The sequence below is a fragment of the Protopterus annectens genome, chromosome 12.part0, assembly GCF_019279795.1.
Source record: "Protopterus annectens isolate FY-2018-M chromosome 12.part0, PAN1.0, whole genome shotgun sequence".
Taxonomy (NCBI): Eukaryota; Metazoa; Chordata; order Ceratodontiformes; family Protopteridae; genus Protopterus; species Protopterus annectens.
This window is the reverse complement of record NC_056746.1, coordinates 165557172-165580978: the sequence shown is the minus strand read 5'-3', so window position 1 is coordinate 165580978 and position 23807 is coordinate 165557172. Positions and strand designations below refer to the sequence as shown.

Sequence of the window (23807 nt, the reverse complement as noted above, 5' to 3'; positions counted from 1 at the left end):
ACCCTTGTTTTCAGATTCTGGACGGAACATTGGGAGATTAAGGGTCTGACTCAAAGTGAGCGCTGAAATCACTTTAGGCATAAAAGAAGGATTTGTTCTCAGAGGCACCCTGACATTGGTAAAAATTAGACAGGGTTGCCTCATCATAAGAACTTGTTACCCAAGATACTTGCTGTTCTTACTTCTGCAAGAAGAGTAATGCTGTTTTCCAAAAGAAAAATCTAAAATCAGCCTGATGAGCTGGTTCAAATGGAAGCCTTGGTTTTTCAAACAAATATTCCAAGGGGGAGCCACCTATTTTTTAGGTGGTGGATATGTAAAGCTCCCTTCAAAAAATGTCTGACTTAAGGTATGACAAAAGGGGGGGTGGGCTGGGAATCTAAGGGCAGACAAGCAGCGATGACTGAAACGTGATCTTAACAGAAGATTAAGTAAGGCCAGAGGAAAACAACTCTCAAGTATTCTAAAACTAAAGGCATTTGGGCTTTAAAAGGGTCCCGATTCTTAGTCTGGCACCCTCTAGAAAATATTTTCCACTTATTCACATATGATTTTCTAGCAGCAGGATTTTTAAATTTCCTTTAGTACCTGCTCCTCAAAAAAAAGGTACCAGATGGGTATTAAAACCATCAACCAGGCAGAAAACCGAATCATTTTTAGACTGAAGTGCATTAAACAAATCCTGTCTTGTGTAAACCCACCCTGTGGGGAACCTGTGGCAAAAGTTGTTGCATGCTATACTGGAATTTTTCATTTGCATCCATTATGTTACTGCATACTGTTGTCCATGTCCAATAACTCAGGTCATGACTGCAAAATGTCTTTGACCAGTTCAACTACCTGATCAACAAAGAAAAAATGTCCGTCTTGTTTCAGAGCATGCATTTGAAAAAGACTTCAAGTAAACATCCAACTAAAATGATTATAACTAAAAAAATGTTTCTTTTGGGCTGGGATATAGGATCCAAATTGCCCGGAAGTAGTAAGGCCTTACTAAGTTCAAGGCTACTGGCTGCAAAAAGGCAACTACTAGAAAATGGAAACATAAACCAACTGTAACTTGAGTACTGAATATTATACAGGAGGAAAAAAGAAATGGAAGTGTGCTCTTTAGAAAAGAGAAGCCGCATATTACATACAAAAATGAAATTTGTGGGAAACAAATCCAAAAGTGTCAGGATGAGTAAAATTAAATGGAAGGCAAGATAGCAATTTATTATTTATTTAAGTAATGTTGGAGTGAATGAAAAGTGATAAACTGTATAATGCATGAAAATAAAGTTAGTATGGTTTGCTTTCTTTTGTAATACTATATATGTACCTACACAGCTTTTTAAAAATGTCATGTTTAATAAAATAGTTTTCAAAAAAGTGAATATCCAATTAATTATTCAATTTAACAAACACTGCCATCATCAAATTTGTTTTTCTAAGAGCCAGAAGAGGTAGAGATCGTAACAGGATTCGGCATCTGTGGTCATCTCCCCCTCACTTAGTGAAAAGCAACTTTCTTTCTGGTTATATAGCACCATGTACCATGTGGAGAATAATGGCTGTGGCACAGGCCTATTATCCATATCTGGGCTGCATATATGTTACAGCACATGTAAACAACCTCAGTGTCACTGCATGCTATGCTCATTGGAAGTGAAAGTGAAGGACATGAAAAAGGGTGAAAAAAGGCCACCAGCACAAAGATAGCTTCATACCAGAAAACCATTCTCTCTTCCAGAACTCACTGTTGAAATAGGACAATGCAAGACAGATGGCAATAGATGCGATATTCAAAAAATGTGGAGAAAAAATAAAATGTACTTTAATTACGGTTGTCAAATTTTGATGCATACGAAACTAGACAGTGGCCACAACCCTGACACCACCCCTAATTCACCTATCCCTCCCCTTTCCTTACCCTTTCAGCCCACAGCCAAGCCCATTTTTAATGCAATCTGCCATGTCAAGGGAGGAGATGGCTTATTTTTTTCTTATTGCAATGAGTTAGCGATGCTTTTAAGAAAAGAAATTCAGAGTCTGAACTTTAACAAACATTGGTACTCTGTTTTGTTATAAAGAATTCTGGATTTTGTACAGGTTTCCTGGACTATAGGACAATTGTTCTAACTTCCAAATACTCAGGAAAAATCCAGACAGCTGGCAAGGCTAACATTAAATTTGTTCTGACAAAATTGAATGGTGCACTCTCAAAGAAACAGGACAGGAAGCTTGCACGAACATTTGCACAACTCTGTGGCATAAACAGATAAAGATCTGACTACAGCCCAGATGACCAGAGTTTGATCAGAAGCTTAGACACTGCAGCAGCCTGGTAGGAGAAGGTACGAATGAACATCTTCCAGCAACTCACTCAGAAGGGATAGAGATGGTGATTCCAGTTACCAGATTGTTCTCAGTTTCCATAACACTAACGGCCACAGGATGTGGGAACATAGGCTTGACAGTTCCATACTGGTAATGGAAGCATGATCAAATTTGTTTGTGGGGGGTGCACACTTAGGAAGAGTGCATAGGATGTCCCTCATGCTGATATGGGTGCTCATGCTGGCCACCAGGGTATAAAATCAGGGTTAAAAAAAAAAAAAAAAAAAAAAAAAAAAAAAATACTTCACTGCCACGATGCTGGGAAGGGCAGAAATCATTACCATGGCTAACTGCATAGCGGTCCCTCCCACAGTAGCCTGCTCTTGCCCTCAACAGCAAATTTCCAGAATGGTAAGTAAATGGGCTAAACATGGGGGAGGGCTTGATTTGACAAACACGATGAGAACAAACACCTGGGGTGGAAAATGAAGTTTGCGGGAAGCTGGAGAAGACTTCAGGTTTAAAGATTTCAACTAAGCAAAAGCTGCATCAAATCACACAAAGATAAACAACCTCTTGCAAGCAACTTGCAGCAAGAAATCTTGCCTGCTTCCTGTTTAAGGCAAAAAATCCAAAAAGAACTAAAACTGCATTATACATAAAAACTCTTCAAATCAGAATAAATACAACAGTCTACCGAAAGATACTGCAGTAATCCCTACAGGGCTGCCACTACGGGACAGACAGCAAAAAACAAGTCAAAAATAAAGCTGTAACAAAATTGTGCTCAAGGTAAAAAGACATATGCTAAAAATGCTCTTTTCTTTCCTGAAAAAAATGACCATAGCAAAAGTACAGTTGTGTACACTTACCATAAATGTAGATGTTAGAGTGTATTCACTGTTGGGCTGCCACAGTGGTGCAGCGGTTAGCGTTGCTGCCTCACAGCAAGAGGTTCTCTGGTTCGATCCTCGGCTGGGGTGCCTTCTGTGCGGAGTCTGCATGTCCTCCATGTGGTCAACGTGGGTTTCCTCCGCGTGCTCCGTTTTCCTCCCACATCCCAATAACATGCTGTAGGTGGATTGGACACACTACATTGGCCCTAGGTGTGAGTGTGCGCATATGTGTCCCTTCTGTAGAAGGTTGGGCGCTGGGTTGGCAACTTGACAGTGTAAAACTCCACTGCCAATCATGAGCGGACAGGTGATCCACTGTGGTGACCCCTAACCAGGAAAAGCAGACAGAAGAAGAGTGTATTCACTGTTGCAGTCATCACACACACTTGGGTTATCCTGCCAGGGGTAGCCCTCAGTAGGCCCGAATACAAGAGGCTTAGTATTTCTGCGTCAGTTGCTGTCACTCCAGGACTGATGTCAGGTCATCAGTGCTACAAAAATCAGACAGCTGACGCCATTACATCAGTTTTTCTTGCCCCAACTGTCAGGAGCCCCCAAAAAGGAGCTAGGTTATGGTGGAAGAACACCACCGGTAGAAAGTAAAAATACCAAACATTTCCTGCAAGGAGAGAGGAAGAGACCGAGAGAGAAGGGGGATGGAGGGTGGGAAACCAGGACTGCAACAGGGAATACACTAACATCTACATTTATGCTAAGTGTACACAACTGTACTATGTTCTTCGTGTTTCACTGTTGCAGTCACACTTAAATTCCCAAAGCTGAAGAAAAGGGTGGAGGCAGTCACGAAGACTGGGGGCTGGCTAGGATGCCCTGCAAGACTGCGGTGGCAAAGCCTGCCCAGGATTTAGAGAAGATAGGTAGGTAGTAATGCTTGAAGGTATGAACAGAAGTCCATGTTGCAGCCTCAAGGATGTCCCTGGTGGGGACCCCTCTGAGAAAAGCTGCAGAAGTGGAGGTTGCCCTGGTGGAATGCAGCCTGACCCCCTTGGGGGAGGTTTCCAGTGCGGTTTGTAACAGAAGTGGATGTAGTGTGCTATTCATTTGGAGACTGTTTGGATATGGACTTGCCCTCTGTTGCAAAGCTGACTAGCAATTGGTCAGTTTTTCTAAAAGATTTAGTCCTATCCAGATAGAATCTGAGCTGTCTGTGCACATCTAGAGTGTGCAGAATCCTTTCCCCCTTGTTTTGTGGGTTAGGGAAAAGGTGGGCAAATGAATGGATTGATTGAGAGCCACACTGGACACCACTTTAGGCATGAAGGCTGCGTTAGTCCTGAGGGAGACCCTGTCAGCATGGAAAATGATGAACAGCTATACAGCCATGAGTGCTTATAGCTCTAAAACACTTATAGCTGAAGGGATGGCCAGAAGCAAAGCTGTTTTCCAAGAGAGGAATTTTAACTCTGTTGAAGCTGCAGTTTCAAAGGGGGGGTAGGGTGAGCTTTTCCAACACAAAGTTAAGGTCCCAAGCTGGGGTAGACGTTCTTCTGGTTGGCCTTAAGTTGTTGGCCACTCTTGGGAACTGTTTGATGAGAGGGTGTGAGAAGAGAGGCGGCTCTGTGCTGTAATGAGCAGAGATGGCAGAGGCATGAATTTTAATAGAAGGATAGACCTCTGTGTAATAGGTCTGCTAGGTAATCCAGGATGAGAGGTAGGGAGGGCTGTGCTGTTGCGGCTCCCTTAGGAAAACCTTTTCCACTTGTCAGCATAGGATTTTCTAGAGCTGGGGTGTCTGGCCTCATGTACAACATCTAGGACTTGTCTGCTTAGGCTGGCAGCTTGAGGAGAGGGAATAAGCCAGGCTGCCAGGTTGAGGGTCTGCAATTGGGGGATGCATGAATTCTGCATTCTTCTGGGTCAGGAGTGTTGGTATGCGAGGTAGGTGGCATGGTGGCAGGCTGCCCAGCAGTGGGTACCAGTGCTGGCGTGGTCAGTCTGGGGCGATCAGGATTGCCCTTGGTTTTTCCTCCCTTATTTTGAGCAGTACCCTTAAAATGAGTGGTAGAGGGGGAAATGCACAGACAGAGAGGTTTACCCATTGGAAGGATACAGCATCCACTTTCCAGGCCTTGCTGTGAGGTTCCCTGGTGCAGAATTTGCTGAGCTGATTATTGGAGTGGGAGGCAAAGAGGTCCACCTTCGGGGTGCCCCATTTCAAGGTTACAAGGGTGAAGGTTCTGTGGTCTAGCTGCCACTTGTGTGGGTCTAGCAGGTTTCAGCTTAAGATGCCTGCCAGAGAGTTTAGGGAGCCTGGCAGGAATTGTGCTAACAGGTGTATTTGCATGGCTGAGATTGTGTGCAAAAGGGTCATGGCATGCCTGCATAGAAGATAAAAATGAGTCCCTCTCTGCTTGTTGATATACCACATCGCTGTGGTGTCTGTTTTTGATCAGTAGAGGCCCCAGTGAGAGTAGGGGTCTGAAACTGTCAGGGTGTGCTGAACAGCTAGCATTTCTTTTTGGTCAATGTGCAGATGTATTTGATTTGGGCTCCAATGATCTTGAATGCACCTGCTGTCCAGGTGTGCACCGCAGGCATAGTCCAATATGTCTGTGGTGAGGGTCTGGGCAGGGTGGGGTTGTGAGAAGGGAAGTCCCTTGCTGTGGTTGCATGCTGCTACCCACCAAAGAAAATCTTTCATTAGATAAGGCATCATTGGTATGACAGTTTCCAGGTCTTGAGAGTGTTGACACCAAAAGCTTTTTAGGTGCCACTGTAGTTTCCCCATATCTGGCATATGGAATGAGTAGAATGCAGGAGGCAATGAACCCTAGAGCTTGCAGGATTTTCCTTGCAGATAACTGGGTTCTGGTGGCTAGTTGAGAGAAGTAGCCTGTCAGGTAGGCTTGTTTTTCTGCTGTAAGGAATGCCATCTGGGATGTTGTGTCCAGGCTTGCTCCCAGGAATACATTTTTTTGTGTGGGGACTAGTTTTGATTTCTTTTTATTGACAGTATACCCCAGGGAGGTCAATAGGTCATTTACAAAGGTCAGGTGCTGTAACAGCTTTTCCTGTCTGCCTGCATCAGGCAATCGTTTAAGTACGGGTACATCTGAATATTTAATTGCCTGCAAAAAGCAATGGCTTGTGCCAGGCATTTTGTGACAACTCTGGGAGCAGAGGATAAGCCAAAGGGAAGCGCAGAGAACTGAAGGTGTACAGATCCTGCCCTGAAACGTAGATATCTGCTGCAAGATTCCCTGATTGGGATGTGTAGGTAGGCCTCTTTTAGGTCTAGGGTGGCTAACCAAGCATCCTTGGAAAGCAAAGGAAGAAGCTGCTGGAGGGTAAGCATTTTGAATTTGGTATCACCAGAAAGGTGTTTAGAATGGATAGATTGAGGATTGGGCGCCAGGTGCCCTCTTTTCTGGGTACCAGGAAGAGTCTGGAATAGAAACCTTGGGCTATCTGGTCTGCATTAACATGGTGCATTGTCCACGTGGAGAGTAGGGAAAGGACTTCCTTTTTGGTTTCAACTCACTGGTTTGGAGGAAGATCTGGAACTCTTTTGGGGTTGGCAGAGAGTGTGGAAATAAAATTTGTATCCCTGGGACACTATGCTGAGGACCCATCAGTCATTGGTAATATAGGCACAGTTGTTTGCATGGAAAGAGAGTTTTCCTCCTAGGGGCACAAGCAGTCAGTCAGAGGTAAAGGGTCCATGGAGGTGTAAAGCCATTGTGAGTTCTTACCATAAGGGGGTGGCTTCGCACTCCCTGTTTTTTGAAGAGGAGGAACCCCATTGCCTAGATCACTGCATTCCCTGGGACTGCTGTCTGGGGGGTCTGCTTCCCCTGGGTCTGGGCTGAGCTGGCATGGAGGAGGCCGGAAAGGACCAGTGCTTGGAAGGGCAATGTCCACTGAACCTCGGAGGCTGGACCTGTAAATAGTCTTCAACTGTCTGCATAGATTTAGCTTTTTCTTCCATCTTTAAGACCTCTTCTGCCTTGGTGCCAAACAAATTATCTTTGTTCAATGGTACATCCAATAATTTTGATTTGACATGGTCTGGCAAGGCTGTTCCTTAAGCCAAGCATGCCTTTAAGGACAGAACCAGTGACTGCTGCCCTGCAAAATGCTTCTACGGCATCAAAGCCACATTGCAATGTGTGCTTAGTAACTTGGCTTGCAGAATGCATAAGCTCTTGTAATTCTTTACTTTCTGCAAAAGAAGGAAAGGAAGATATTTTTTGTTTGAGGAGTTCCATGGTATGCTGCTGATATTTCATCATGTGGAACTGACAATTTAGTGCTCTAACAACAAGAGTTGCAGGTGTGTATACTTTTTTTACTCCATTTGTCTAAAGCTCGGGAATCCCTGTCTGAGGGGGTGGGATTCTTAGCTGAGGTTGCTTTAATTCCTTTAGGTCCTTGGGAGATTACCTCTGGGTCAGCAGTAGGATTTTTGAAAAGGGATTTGAGAGAGTCAGGGACTCTGTAGTACCTGTCAGATTTCCTGGGAGCAGAAGGAAGGGTGTCAGGAGTCCAACTGGATTCCATAAAACATCATCCACAACATCCAGGACAGGAGGAACGGCTAAAGGTCTATGCTGTGGTAAATCTAAGAATTCCCAGAGTCTCTTTTTTGACTGAGTATAGTCCTGACATACCCATTGGAAATGCTCCCTGAAAAATCCTCGGGTGGAGAGACAGAAGGAATGGATTCCTATGCATCAGAATCCTCCTAAGCAGAGAAGGGTTGCATGTCTTCATATTCAGAAGCATCAGAGTCACTGGACTCCTGTTCAGATAAAACTACTGGGGACAAGTCTCTTACTTTTGGAAGGGGTAGCCTGGCTTCCCCTACTAAGCATAATGTCTTCCGCCATTTTAAGCATTTGAGATTGAGGCATGGAAGCAGGTGCCTGAGCTTGGGTCATTTTTTTGGGCGTAGTTCGTATCCTGGGCCTTAGAAACTTGGTAGCTTTAGAAATAACTGAAGACACAAAAGAAGTATATTTGTATCGAGTATCAGTAGTGCAAAGAACTTTCTCGGAAGCAGATGCCTTGTCAGCAGCTCCGGACCCATCCAATGTAGAGAGAGCCACAGGATCCTTAGTCGAAGAATATCGTGGCATGCTGGACTCCAAAAGGGTCTCGGTAGCGGCCTGTGAATCCACAGAAGTGAGCATCAGGTGCTGCAAAAGCGCCTCACTGAGGACCGGAGAACTGACGAATAGCTTAACAGAAACGTTGTTGGCAGTTTTGGACCTGTATGGTCTGTCTTTATCCTTATGTTTTTTTAGGAAGATCAGTATTCGGATGGCTTACCGAAGCCATATCAGAATTAGAGAACTGAGCAAAAATATCTAGCTACAATAAGGGCCCCGATGACGTATAGTTATGGCATTGAACAAAGCACAAAAGCGACAGCGAGGGACGTCGTGGTATGGGCCTAAACAGGTGACGCAGTAAGAATGGAAGTCTGTGTGGTATTTGGTTTCCACAGGCGAGACAATTGTTAACCTTTTCTGACATCGGCTAGCAAGAAAAAAAGATCCCCAACGGGTTACTTAGCTTCAGAAAACTTAAACTTCAATTCGGAAATGAAAACAGGTAGCGGCCGACCGGTACTCATGCAAACTGCTTCTATTTCAGGCTCCTTGGCAGGAAAGATGGCTGCCTGATTTTATACCACTGACAACCTGACATCAGTCCTGGAGCGACAGCAATAGATGCAGAAATACTAAGCCTCTCGTATTCGGGCCGAATGAGGGCTACCCCTGGCAGGATAACCAGAGTGTGATGACTGCAACAGTGAAACACGCAGAAAATCAGCAGTTCTAAAGTGAATTTTTCTTCTAAATTAAATACAAATGTGCAAAGGATAGCTATACGAAACTTTGCTCCATTTGAAATTATTTGACATTTTAGCAATAAAATGATATCATAATATGAACAAAGACAACAATAATATTTTACTGCCAAAAATTTCAAACACCTTTGCAGGAATTTTCTCTGCGAGTCTTAATGGACTATCGCGCCTTCAGTCAGCTACAAAAACAGATTAGTCTCTTACTGTGGAGTAAATACTAACCCAGGCAGCACAGTGTCAAGAAGGAAAATCTTTAGCTAGCCATTTTGGGGGTGACGGGGTAATTACTGCTGAACAGCTCTAGCTAACATCTTCTCTTTGAAGAGACTTGCACTTTTACCAAGTACCACCAGTAAGAAAAATAGAAACTGAAATATTTCATAGTTACCAGTACGAAGTACCTCTACAAAACATGTTGAAAAACAGTTTTTAAAGTCAAAGGCATTTGCAATACTTCCAACAGAGCCCTTTTCACAGCATTCTTCCAAAAAAGCTTCATCCAAATGCCATTTTTTTCCTATCCGTGATTTCCCTTTAATAAAAAAAATCACTCTTTACAAAAAGAGCAAGTGTTACTCTTGCTGTTTTTAACTAAAACCACCTCAGTGTGCATTGGCTTTTTGCGAAATCAAATTTTCTTACTTTTTTAATTCATTTTTTCCCCCCATCATAATGGCCTTACATTAGTTGTGTACTGCAGCCCATCCTCAAGCTTTTACTCCACAATTTCCACCAACTATTCACCCAATTGAACAGGTCTCCACATACATAGAAATCGGAGTGTAAGCAGTTGCAGGACTAAGAAAGAGTGATCAGAGGTTTTAAGTACAGTGGGAAAATGCAGACTACAGAGGGCTTTTTTTTTTTTTTTTTTTAATGCCCTTCCCACTGCCCCAACCATTATCAAATGTGCATGCATGCCAATCACTAGAGTTCCTGGCCCCCAGTGAGAAAGTACAGTTTTGTACCTACCATAAATGTAGATGTTCGAGGATTCCCTTGCTGCAGTCCTGACAATTGGGTATAGTCCGCGTCCCAGTCGGCCCGAATACCAGAGTATAAGGCTGACGTCGGTCATGGCGCCTTAGACTGACGTCAGTACGTCAGGGTACTAATGCGCATGACCGACGCCATTTCCTCAGTCTTTTCTTGCCCCAGATGTCAGAAGACCCAAAAAGACAAGTCCCAAAAAACAACCTGCACCAAAAAAACATGTACAATATATACAGTAATATATATACAAAAAATATAAGCATGTAAACTCACCTACACAACCACCCTGAAACACAGAGGGGAAGGAGGGAGGGTAAATTGGACTGCAGCAAGGGAATCCTCGAACATCTACATTTATGGTAGGTACAAAACTGTACTATGTTCTTCGTCTTCCCTTGCTGCAGTCCTGACAATTGGGTAGAATCCCAAAGCAGAGGTAAGGGAGGCTGGCAATTTATAAAGTAGCAGGAGCTGACAACATGCCTTGTAAAACAGCTGTGGCAAAACCAGCTCTAGTCTTAGAGTATATAGGCAGGTGATAATGCCTAGAGAAAGTATGCACTGAACTCCAAGTAGCTGCTTCCAGAATATCCTTAGTTGCCACCCCTTAGAAATGCTGTTGAAGTGGCAGTAGCCCTAGTGGAATGAGGCCTAATCCCAGCTGGAACCTCTTTGCCATGATGGGAATAACAAAATGCAATGCAAAAAGCCAATCCACCTAGAAATAGTTTGTTTTGACACAGGCTTGCCCTGTGAACTTAAAGCAAAAGAAACAAGTAACTGCTGAGACTGCCTAAAATCTTTAGTCCTGCTCAAATAATAACGCAATTGCCTGTGTACATCTAAAGTGTGCAAAATCTTTTCCCCTTTATTTTGAGGATCTGCAAAAACGTAGGCAAATGAATAGTTTGGTTTAAAGCCACACTAGAAACCACCTTAGGCATAAAGGAAGGATTAGTACGTAATGATACCCTGTCCTTATGGAAAATCAAAAAGGGCTCTACTGCCATAAGGGCCTGCAACTCAGATACCCTTCTTGCAGAAGTAATAGCCAACAGAAAAGCAGTCTTCCATGACAAATATTTCAATTCAGCAGTAGCTGCAGGCTCAAAAGGTTGTAGAGTAAGTTTTTCCAACACAAAATTGAGATCCCAAGCAGGAGTAGGAGCTCTACGTGGGGTCTTATATTCTTTGCCCTCTAAGAAACTGCTTGAACAAAGGATGCGAAAACAAAGGTGGGTCACAGTCATAGTGAGCTGAAATTGCTGCAGCATGAATCTTTATGGAAGAGAAAGACAAACCTTTGTCTAATAATTCAGTAAGATATTGAAGAGCCACACTCAAATTAGGCTCTGAAATCTCCAAATTCTTTGCTGTACTCCAAAATAAAAATCTCTTCCATTTTTCATACACTCTCCTAGTACTAGGCCTTCTAGCTTCCATAATCACATTTAAAACTTGTTGAGGAAGCTGAGACCTGCCATGCTTCAACACAGAATATGCCAGGCTGTGAGATGAAGAGATTGAAGCTTGACATTGAGCAGATGACCGTCCTTCTGAGATAACAGATGAGGAATCAGAGGTAAAGGCCATGGAGGCTTCTTTACAAGACTCCTTAGAAGTGGGTACCAGTGTTGCCGAGGCCAATCTGGAGCTATCAAAATCATCCTTGGCCTGTCCTGTCTGACCTTTAGTAATACCTTTGGAAGAAGAGGTAGAGGTGGAAAGGCATAGACATGAAGGTTTTTCCAACTGAAAGACAGAGCATCCACTTTCCAAGCTGTGTGATGAAACCCCTTTGTGCAATACTTTGGCAGCTGGTGGTTTAGTGGAGAAGCGAACAGATCTATGTCTGGAGTTCCCCATGACACTGTCAATTTCTGAAATACATGAAGATCCAGTTTCCACTGTGGGGATCCATGATTTGTCTGCTTAATACATCTGCTAGGAGTTCTGTGCTCCTGGCAGAAACCTTGCCTGAAGAGTCAGTTGCAGGCTTAACGCAGTCTCCCATAAAATCATTGCTTGCCTGCATAGAGGATAAGAATGTGTTCCCCCTTGCTTGTTGATGTACCACATGACAGTTGTGTTGTCTGTCAGAATCAACACCTGCCCTGGAAGAAGTAACTCCTTGAACGCCATCAATGCAAACTGGACTGCTAACATCTCCTTCATGTTGATATGTAGATGCTGTAGTCTGGCAGGCCACTTGTCTTGTATCCACTTTCCATTTAGATGAGCTCCCAAGCAGTGTCCGAGGCATCTGTCGTTAAAATCTGACTCGCCTCTGGCCGGGTCACAGAGAGTCCCTTGTTTAGGTGACATTCCTGAGCCCACCACAAGAATTCCTTTTGAAGGCAAGGTATTATTTGAATGACAGTGTCCAAATCTTGGCAGTGCTGTGTCCATACATTTTGAGATACCATTGCAGCTTCCTCATATGCAGTTTGGCATTGGGAAGCACCAGAATACAAGATGCCATGAACCCTAATGCTTGAAGGACTGTCCTTGCAGTCAGCACGGACTGATGAGATAGTTGGTGGAAGTAAAGTGACAGACTCTTTTGTTTGTCCGGGGTTAAAAAGGCCATCTGGGCTGCTGTATTCAGTCTCACACCCAGAAAGCACATGTCTTGAGAGGGTACTAGACTGGACTTTATTTCGCTCACAGAATACCCTAGGCATCTTAGCACTGCTATGACATATTCCAGATGCTGTAGAAGGTGTTCCTTTTCTTGAGCCAGAATCAGGCAGTCGTCCAAGTAAGGATAAATTTGAATGCCTTGAAGCCTGAAGTAAGCTATCACTGGAGCCAGAACCTTTGTGAATACTCTGGGCAGTAGATAAGCCAAAGGGCAATGCAGAGAACTGATAATGAAAATCTCCAGTTCGAAACCGCAGATACTTTCTGCAACTTAGCCTTATGGGCACATGAAGGTAAGCTTCCTTGAGATCCAAAGTTACCATCCAGTGATCCTTGCCCAGCAGAGGTAACAGTTGCTGTAACGCCGACATCTTGAACTTGGGAATGTCCAGATAAGTGTTGAGGATAGATAAATCCAAAATTGGTCTCCACGTGTTCCCCTTCTTTGGTACTAGGAACAGGCGAGAATAAAATCCAAGCCCCTTTCTGACACAGGGACTGGCTGAGTAGCCCCTATCTGGAGTAACTGGAGAGCTTGCTTGTGAGCCTCTTTTCTTTGTGGAGGAGGAACATCTGGCATGCCTTTGAAAGGGGGCATTGTGTGGAAATAAAATCTGTACCCGTGATGAATGATATCCAGCACCCATCTGTCCTGAGTGATTAAATCCCAATTTTCTTTGAAAAGAGACAATCTTCCTCCCAAAGGAGCTGCCAGACGAGAGTCCACTGGCAGCTGAAAAGGCAGGTCATTGGTTCTGCTTACGAAAGGACTGACCCCTGCCCTCACCAGAAGTCTGAGCAGGTGAACTGTCTGATCTAGGCCTAAACGAACCTTGAGCCCTGCCCCTACCACGCCTAGACCTACCCCTAGACTGGGAACCATAAGCAGGATACGACCACCCCTTAGCAGGCCAATTTCTACTAAACTTCGGAGGCTGCACCTGCAAAAAATCTTTAACAGTCTGCATAGACTTAGCTTTGTCCTCCATTTTCTTTAAAACTGCTTCCACAGGCGGTCCAAACAACACATCAGACTGTAAAGGAGCATCCAAAATCCTGGTCTTAACATGCTCAGCTAAATTCTGATCCTTCAACCATGCATGTCTGAAGAACAGAACTAGTAGCAGCCACCCTCGAGGAGGCCTGAACCGCATCAAAACCACACTGCAAAGAATGCTTACCCACTTGTTCAGACACATGAACCAAATCCAGCAATTCTTTACACTCAATACCTTCCGCCAAAGCATCCACCTTAGATTTCAATTGTGAAAGGAGATAATTCTGATATTTCAGCATATGAAATTGACAATTCAACGCCCCATGGCTAGAGAGGAAGAAGTATATACTTTCTTACCCCACCTATCCAAAGCCCTTGCCTCTTTATCAGAGGGTACAGGATTTTTAACCACAGAAGCTTTAACACCTTTAGGCCCCTGAGAAACAGTTTCTGGGTCCGCCCTGGGACTCTTAAACAAATACTTATGAGCTTCGGCACCCTATAATACCTATCAGGCTTAACAGGAGCAGGAGGCAAGGAATCAGGGTTCAGAGAAGCCTCTGCAAAAACATCCTCCACCACATTCAACACCGGAGGAATAGCTAAGGGCCTATGCTGGGGCAAAACAAGAATTCCCTAAGCCTTTTCTGGAGTCAGAGTAATCTTGGCCTTCCCATTTAAAGTGCTCCCTCATGGAGTGAAGAGTCTCTGAAAATGAAAAATCCTCAGGAGGAGAAGCTGAAGGAGTGGAATCATCCACATCAGAATCAGAATAAGTAGGAAACTCTTGCAAGTCTTCCACAGAAGACTCTGAAGCCTGTGAACACTGTTCAAAACTATCAAACTCCTGTTCCACCCTAGGCCTCTTATCAGGTGGGGCATAGAACCTCTAATCAGAGTAATCAAATCTTCTGCCATTTTAAGCATATGTTTCTTAGGCACAGAGCCGAAATGCTAGGAGAAGCCCCTACAGAAGCTGAACTGGGCCTTCCTCTAAAAGAAGCTTTGGCAACAGAAGGAGAGGCCCTAACTACCTTGGGAAGAGAGGGAAGAACAGTTGCCTGAGAAGCCCCCTCAGCCTGGCCTACCTCCTGAGAGGGCACATCCTGTAACAGTAAAGTATCTGCCTGAGACTCCATAGAGACACCTGGCAAAACCTCTGGCTCCCCTGAGCCTTCTAAAGGACCGACGTCCGGGACTGCCGGTTCCTCACCCCTAGACTTCACTGTTTTGTCCTTGCGCTTCTTAGATGAAGCAGGCGTCGGAGTATCCGACGGCATAGTATAATTGCAACGCTTCCCAAACACTAACCTAGCACAATCAAGCCTCCTCTTAATAGTGCGCTTGTTAAATCTAGCACAAGAGCGGCAACCAACAACGCCGTGCTCAGGCCCTAAACAAGGTATACACAAAGTATGATAATCCCTATGCGGTATCTGCTTCCCACAAGAAATACAGTTATTCACTTTTTCTGACATCCGGTAAAATACTGAGGCAAGAAAAAACCAAAATGTTCTAACGGGTTACTTAGCCAACTCTGTATTCAGTCTGAAACTCCGGTTTCGGAAAATCTCAGAACGCCAACCTGCACTCGCAAAATTGCTTCTGCATCGGACCATGCGGCAAAAAAGACTGAGGAAATGGCGTCGGTCATGCGCATTAGTACCCTGACGTACTGACGTCAGTCTAAGGCGCCATGACCGACGTCAGCCTTATACTCTGGTATTCGGGCCGACTGGGACGCGGACTATACCCAATTGTCAGGACTGCAGCAAGGGAAGACGAAGAACATCTGTTGGTACTTTGCTAGAAACTCTGCCCCTTCCTTTTGTACAGGTGTTCAATTCTACTCCTCCCCAGTTCCTAGTAGCTCTTCAGGGTGTAGAATCACTAATCGAACCAGTCACCAGAGTCCCAGTCCGGGATCCATCCTTCTATCTCTCAGAGCCTCAAACATGTTACTTCTTTGTTATTTTGTCATGTCATCTGTAATACCATGCAAGCAGTTTAAACAAAGTGTGGAACAGCTACACTGCAGTGTTTTGCAACCTTAAGAGAACAAAGTAATACAATTAGTTACAGTAAGTTTTAATCTTAGGTACTGTCTGCAATTCAGCCTTTAAAATGGGTTTAACCAATCAAAGACCAGCTTCCCATCCAGACAACATTCAAACTTGGAACTACACTTTAGAGAAGGGGTGGTTAATTAATTTTCCCAAGCGGCCACATGAGAAACTCTAGCAGTTTTGGAGGGCTGGACCAATAGTGTAAACTCAATTCTGATCCACATTACTTTTATCACGTTATAAAAAGCAGTACATTGTATGGTATTGATTAGCTGCTACTGGTAGATGCTACGATTAGGCTATAAAAATGTGAAACGGGCACAGTGAAAACATCAACATTACATCACTGTTTAATCAACAGTTAGCCTGGTACTGTACTGATCTATGAACCTACAGTATTGGGGTTTATTTTAAAACTTGTTTCAAATTTTATAGCACAAACACCAACAGACATTTGCTAAACAAAGCAATACAGCCTCACAATGAAAACGGACTTAACATTAAAACTTCTTTGCCCTTCAAACTCACTTTCATTGAAATAGCATTGAAACTCGCATTCAAAGAAAATGCATCTGGTCAGTGGTGGATAAAGTTTACCTTTGGGCTGTTTTTCAATCATAAGCCCCGTGCACATTTTTAGGACCATGCATACATGAATACACTTTCCTGATTGTATTAAATTATATTCCCTGTATAATACAGCACCAAGTCAGAGCATGTTTTAATTTTGTAGTTTCAAATATTTTTCCAGTAAGCAATGAGAGAAATGTATGAACCTAGAAAGAAAAACCTGCCCAATTCGGAATATTTAGTCAGTAAAAGTCTCTACTCAAACTTTTGTCATTACAATCGACCAGTATTACAGTCACAATGCCAAATTTAAACATCATCTGAAAAATCTCATATTATATAGAGCTGTAACGGAGGGCTGCAGTATTATCCACCCCTTTTAAAGTACAACACAGTATGGCATCAGCAATCCATCCACATGCTGCGGGAGTAGAACCCACAGTCTTCTGCATCAAAAGCAAGTATACTACCTGTTGTGCTACTAACAATGCTTTTAAATACTTAAACCACAACAGTGATTATCATTTGCTAAGGAGTTGGACATTGTAAACAGTATTGGCATAACCAGCACAACTTCTCTTCCCATGAAGCTCTCAGCTCCTTGTAAAATGCAACTGACACTCACTCCTGTAGAATGCACGTGACACTCAGCCATATCTCTCAACTTTGTAGCACAAGAAATCTGGAAAAAGTCAAATTTTATTGGGGGAGGGCTCAAAATCAGGGACACATTTTAAATATTGCTTGTACATAATCTTAGAAAGTTGCTACAGTAAAAGGTTTTGTGCTACTGTACCATCCATTTCCTGAAAGATGGTCACAAGCATTTTCTCCCAATGCACTGTTTGTTAAAACAGGGTCAGTACCCATCCCCAAAACAGCCTTATAAAAAGCAGTTTCTCAGTGGTGGTAGGGGCGAAAATTCAGGCGGTTTCTTGTGCCCAAGGTACAAGGTTGGAGTCTGAGCAATAACACTAACCAACAGTTTTCCGTACTTGAGGCATTGTATACACACACTTGTTGCAGATGTGATTCCATGGAGCAGCAATGAACCAAACAGCCAAATTCCCTCCTTTAGAAGCAACAGCAGCTAAACTCCCTTAAGAAGCAATGAACAAATGCCAAATCCAAATCTAAATCCCAAGCGGTAAGAAAGATGCAATGAATGAAAGACACATGTACAGATGCAATCGGATAATTCTGGGGGGGGTTTGTCTGACTTCACGGGCCAGTCAGGGACAGCCAAATGGATGGATGTGGCCTGTGGGCCATGCAATGCCCAGGTCCGCCTTAGAGTTAACAAAAGCACTGAATAATCCGTTTCAAACATAACAGTTAAAATGCACCTTAAAATGCTACATAAAAATTGAACACAAAACAAAAATTAAGTTACAGTTACAAAAGACAAACTGAAGTTTTGCTACAGATAAATAATTTAAGAAAACACCATAGTAATAATGTTGGTCAGCAGAGAAAGAAAATAATTACTCATTACAGTACACTTAATGTCCCCATAAAAAATTACACAAGAGAACTAAAGCCCTCAACTATAAAATTACATAACACCACCCTGGAACCTCCATCACAGTTTCTGGGCTTGATAAATTAGAATATCGCCACTTAGAGACCAGGACCATTAACACTGCAAAAACAAAAAAGTTATTTACTCACCATAACATTCCATCTGAGTAGTTCTTCATTTGTCTTAAACCTGTGGGCTACGGATCCGTATCTGATCAGACTCTGCCACATATCCAGCATCTGATCAGAGCTCAAAGCTCCTCCCCTCACCCATAATGCCTCCGTCTCTTTCCTCCCTTCGATAGAGTTTACTGCCCAATCATTTACTTACACCCAACCCAACAGGACCTTGTCACTACCAGAGAACAAAAATTTCTCAAGGGTAGAGGAGGATAAGCATACAGAAGACCGGGAGGCAAAGCATGAATTAATGTGTCTCTGGGGGCTTCTCCCTGAGGGGGAATCAGAGCGAAGAACTCCCTGCATTTCGCATTGGAAGGAGATGCGAAAAGATAGCAGCAAGGCTAACCCTACTTGTGAAAGATCTGTTCGGCTACTGAAGGATTCAGAGACCACTCGTAAGGCATCAGGATAGGATCTGCTGAGCCTGTCTGCAAGAAAGTCGGACCGTCCCGGAATGTGCGTTGCCACCAGAAACTGGCCAGTGGAGACCACCCATTCCCACAACCTCATGGCTTTGCGACAAAGGGGATATGATCTGGTTACCCCCGTTTGTTAATGTACCAAGACCACCGATGGTGTCCATCTGGATAGCAATCATCCCTAAGGGAAGATGGGCATGGACAGCCTGCAACGCAAAAGCACTGCCCTCATCTCTAGGACGTTTATAAGCAAACTGGTCTTGGAAGGGGACCATGTGCCTTGGACTATCCTTCCGAAGCAATGCCCCCCCCCCAATCCAGCTGGGAGGCGTCTGTGGTCAACGTGACTTTGGAAAATGAAGGGAGAAAAGGACATCCCCAGACTAGGTCTGGAGAATGAATCCACCACCAAAGAGAGGTCCTACACACTCAGGAGATTCGAACAGGAGACGACAACGGGAGATCTAGCAGTGATCATTGTATGAGAGAGAGTCCACTGGAGGATCTGCATGTGAAGATGTGCCAAGGGTAGAAGACAGATCGTGGCCGCCCTAAACCCAAATGCCCGCAGTACTACTACTGCTGTTGGAGACTGGGTTTGGAGAAAGCAAAGAACATGCAGCTTCATACAGTGTATCCTGTCTGGAGTAAAGGAAGAACTGGGGTCAAAGATGACTTGTTGCGACTGATGGTGATTGCCTAACCTCTGGGCTAGTAAAAGGAAGGAATCCTTCGCTTGACAGTTGATGCTTGGAAGGGGCAGTGAGGAGCCAATCGTCCACGTAGGGGAAAACCTGAACGCCCTGAAGTCTCAGGTGAGCCACTACTACTTCCATCACTTTGGTGAACACCCTGGGGGCTGTGGTGAGACCAAAGGGGAGCGCTCTGAATTAATAATGATCAGCTCCCAGATGGAACTGGAGAAACCTGTAAGAGTGCCTGTCCATCTTGATATGATAGTATGCATCTTGAAGGTCAATTAAGCACATTCAATTGTTCGCCTGCAGGAAGGGCAGGATGGACTGAAGGGTGACCATCCAAAATTTTGTCTTGGCCACTGACTGGTTCAAGGTGGAAAGATCCAAAATTGGTCTTAGGTCCCCTGTCTTCTTTGGCACTAAAAAGAACCTGGAATAAATGCCTAATCCAGACTGGTCTTGGTAGACATGTTGGATGACCCATTTTTCTAGCAGCTTTGCTATTTCCAGTGCTGCAGCCTCCTTGTGCGCAGTTAGAATGTCCGGGAGGTGTTTTGGTGATAGAGGTGGCTCGACGAATGGGACTGAATAACCTCTGGATATCATCTGCAACACCCAATTATCTGTTGATGGACAACCATTCCATTAGGTGTAGCAATAAGCAGCCCACGACAGCCTCCAGAGATTGACAGTCGCGCAACCCTTCAGGGCTGTTGCGAGGATCTGTCCGAGAAAGGTTCGAGACCTGTAATTTCTCAGCTCCCCCCCCCTTCTGCCTCTAGGGCAATGTCTATCATATATTCCTCTGCCCCTGTGGGAAGGTGAGTCCTGAGTATCTCAGGAAAACTCCAAAGACTTTCGGAACCACATCTTCTTAGTCCCTCTACAATTCCTAGAAAAGGAACTTTGAGGGGCAGAGAAGTGGATCCCGATGGCACACAGTCTTCCCATCCTTCTCACGTACAGACATTCCAAACAGGGAGGAACAGTCATATGGAGCATTGGTGCAGGACGTCTTAAAAGGTTCTGAGAACTGACAGAGCTGGTGTCAGGCGTGTTGCCTGATGGCAATGTCTGAACCAGCTACCCTAGCGGCTCCCTCAGTAGCATGGGAGAGGCGACTCAGAGGTGTTCAGGACCGACTTCAGAGTGGCCATATGAGTGGAACATTTCTTGTCCTCTGCCAATATGGTCTCAGGGACTGACTCAGCGATCTCCTTCACTAGGTATCGCTGCGGCCAAATTACATGTGCCATGTAATTCAGCACTCTTATTGGAAACGTCGATGAAGCGTACACCCACTTTCCAAATCAGTCCAGTGTCCTTGACTCTTGGTCAGGAGGATGAACTGTAGAGCTCACCTGAGTGATCTTGTTCCTAGTAGCAGCTGCCAATATCATAGCATCAACCAGGGACTCCTTGTTCCAGTGTGTCCTATCAGAAGGTGGGCTAAGAATTTTATCCAGGCACTTTGGGATGTGGTACATTGTGTCCAGTTCCTTCTACACCTGGGATGTTATAAGCTCCACAGGAGGGGACACCCAGGAAGTAGAGGGGCCTTTGTCAAACGCCTCGAGGAACACTGATTCATCCGAGGTAGGTTTCTGGGCAGAGCACCCCCCCCCCCTCTGGCAAGACATCCCCGGGGGGGTGTGACCTGGGGGAACCTTCCCTTCTTCCAAACCGGTGTCTTTGCTGATTGACTCCGGAGGGGAGTCTAAGTGCCTCCTTTTGCATGTACATTTGCAAGGAAACTCTTCAGTGGGAAACTCTTGGGAGGATTCATCGATGTCCTGCTGCTCCCAAACGGGAGCTTCCTGAGGCAAAATGGCAGCAGGTTGTTCCTGAAATGGCAGGTTGGTTGAACCATACCCAAAACAGAGGGAGTTGGGACAGAGTCAGAGGACGAGATGGTTAAGGGTCTCGATGAAACCGAGAGAACCCTCTCAACCACAAAGGCCGAAGGAGAACGGACATCCTGAGAAAGGCCTGTAGGAGCCATCTCCCTCTGCCCTGATGGAGGAGCCAGAGCCAAGCCTCCAAGCTCTGAGATACCGAGAGGAAGACTGCGCTCCAATACACTCAGAGCAGACAACATCCCCTTGGATCCGCGGCAGAGACTATGGCTCCAATGACCTGTCGGATCCAACCTACTTGGATCCAACATGCTAAATGCCAATGCCGATGTCGAGGTAAGGTACCATCAGCGCTGACCCTTTGAACCAGAGAGTCCACGGAACAAAGGGCTCCAAAACTGAAGATCAGATCAGAGAACGAGTAATCAGGGTAAAGGATGACTGCGTGTGCCCTGCTCAAGAGGGAAAGGGGGCAGGTAAGACTCCCATCCGAATCTGTGTCTGGATGAATTTCCGCAGCATCCTGCCCATCTCTGCTTCACTACGGCTCCAGGTGGAGCGGGAAGAAAAGGTGACAGACATTGGCCTGGAGGGACGGTGAGGGGAAGCCTGCACTGGAGAATGGATCCGGGGTGCCTCCGGCTCAGGGGAAAACCAGGGAGAGCGGAGCAGAGAAGAGTCTAGTCTGGTAACTGTTCTAGCCTTAGGTGGAGGGCCTGCCGGAGCACAGTGGTCAGGGGACCACTTTCTTGGCCTGTCCTTTTTAGATTTTTCCCCTTCCCCAGACCTCTTAGCTGGAGTTTGAGTCCCAGAGGCATGGGAGGAGGAAGAAGCCAAAGCTGAAGCTGGGGGCGCCAGGACTACACACCCCGAAGAAGGAAGGATGCCCTTTAGAATTAGTTCATCCCTCCTGTCCTTCAGTGCATTGGGATTGAACCTGGCACAGATGGAGCAGGAGGTCTGAATGTGGGTCAGCCCCAAACACACCACGCACACAGTGTGGGGCCATCGACTGGGCAGAGCTTATGGCTACACACTGTGCGCTTTCAGAAGCCTGGCTTAGGATTTTCAGACATGATCCCAGGTCAGGTCCAGCACACTCACAAGCACACATACTATGGAAAGGAAGGAAAGTAGAAACATAACTTTTTTTTTTAACAGACTACCACAAGGAGAGGAGAACAGAAAGTAGGAGAAAATAGAGAGAGAAATAAACCCAAAAAAAACACTCACTCACCAAAAAAATGAAGCCGAGAGCTCAGACCACAATGCGGACTTTACAAGCGGCAAACAAGATCGGAAGGGAGGAAGGAGAAAGGGGCATTATGGGTGAGGGGAGGAGCTTTGAGCTCTGATCAGATGCTGGATATGTGGCAGAGTCGGATCGAATACGGATCCATAACCCACAGTTGAAGATCAAAAGATCAAATGAAGACAATTACTTCAGATTATAAAGATTTGATGAAAAATTTAGTTTTTTCAGTTTCTGGGTGCCCCCGTTCTTTCATTATTCAGTCTTTCACTTTTTGTCCTAAACAGCAGCTACAAGATTTGGTAAAAGTCCTATATTACTTCCCATCTGTTTAAGGTCATAGTCTTATGCTGTACCTCTTCAATTTTATTGATTTCTACCACTACTTTTTAGTAGAATGTGCATCTCAGTTAATCATCTTTGGTCATGATCTTAACCACAATGCACATTGCAAATAATAAACAAAGGTAATGGAAAACAGCTAAAGTATATAATATGTAAAACCCTCATTCTTTTTTCTTCTTTCCAGTTCTTGTTAACTCTCGTCTTACTGGATGTGACTAATTTATTTTTTTCACTACAATCTCCATAACAATCAACTTCCTACCAGTTGCAAGAGTGATGCCATAATTTTCTCAGGTTCAAGGGGGTCTTTTTAAGCCCTCATTCCCTAGTGCCCATACATTCTTGGGCCCAAAACGCTAGCATGCACTGGACATCTGTTGAGGATGAGTCCTCTACTTTCATAATAATCATTCTGTAAAATTCACTTTACTATCTCAAAAGCAGGAGCCTCTGGTGATCTTGTGTTTCCACTGTGGATTCGCAATAAAATACTACAGCCCAGATATGTGCCCCCATCCCTCGTCCCAGAAAGAAGCGATTAGGCACCCTTTCTTCATTCCTTTCAGCCAGTTCCTTCAGTGGCCAAACTACTAAACAAAATAAGGATGTCTGGTTTGCAGTCAGTGTTTTATCCTTCAGTGCCACGTAGTCTATATATACATGAAATATTTACTGCCAAGGTGGAACATCATGCTTAATGACTCCCCAAACCAAACCTTTTTTCCTATATCATGTCCTCTACCTGCCCTGAGAACAGTATAGCACATGAGATCTACGTTTGCTCTCATTAGACATTCATACCTCATTATTTAACAATATATGCCCATCACACCATACCTCATTTTAGCACAAGTGTTTCATGATCCAAGAGAAGGATTTCCAAGACTGTACATTTTTATACTGAAACATGCAACAAAAGGCAGTATATAAACACCCATTTGAAATTCCTCACCTTCCAGCAAGAAACGCAGAACTCCTTTACGTTAACTGTGCGACACAGAGTACTGATGAACTCATGTAGGGACTCTGAAGGCAGACAGCTATAGCGAACTACAACATCTAGCACTTGTAGTGAAACCTGGGTAAAAAACACATTTTACAAATTAGTTTTACTGCCTTATGCCCAAATATGAATACTGATTTTACCTTCCTGTAAACCTTTACCAGGCAAGCAACTTCATAAGAGAAAGCTGATAGCAATTGCTTTGTATAA

At 44.5% G+C, this 23807-nt stretch overlaps 1 protein-coding gene across 5 annotated transcripts in view; it reads right to left on the bottom strand.

Annotated features, from left to right (window-relative positions):
- Window positions 1-23807, bottom strand: part of TSC2 (TSC complex subunit 2) — a 3048576-nt gene that overhangs the window by 2746148 nt on the left and 278621 nt on the right. For all 5 annotated transcript variants that reach the window (XM_044089186.1, XM_044089187.1, XM_044089190.1 and 2 more), the window contains exon 8: window positions 23547-23672. In XM_044089186.1, the coding sequence (XP_043945121.1) occupies window positions 23547-23672 (126 nt within the window). The remainder of the gene's footprint in view (window positions 1-23546; window positions 23673-23807) is intronic.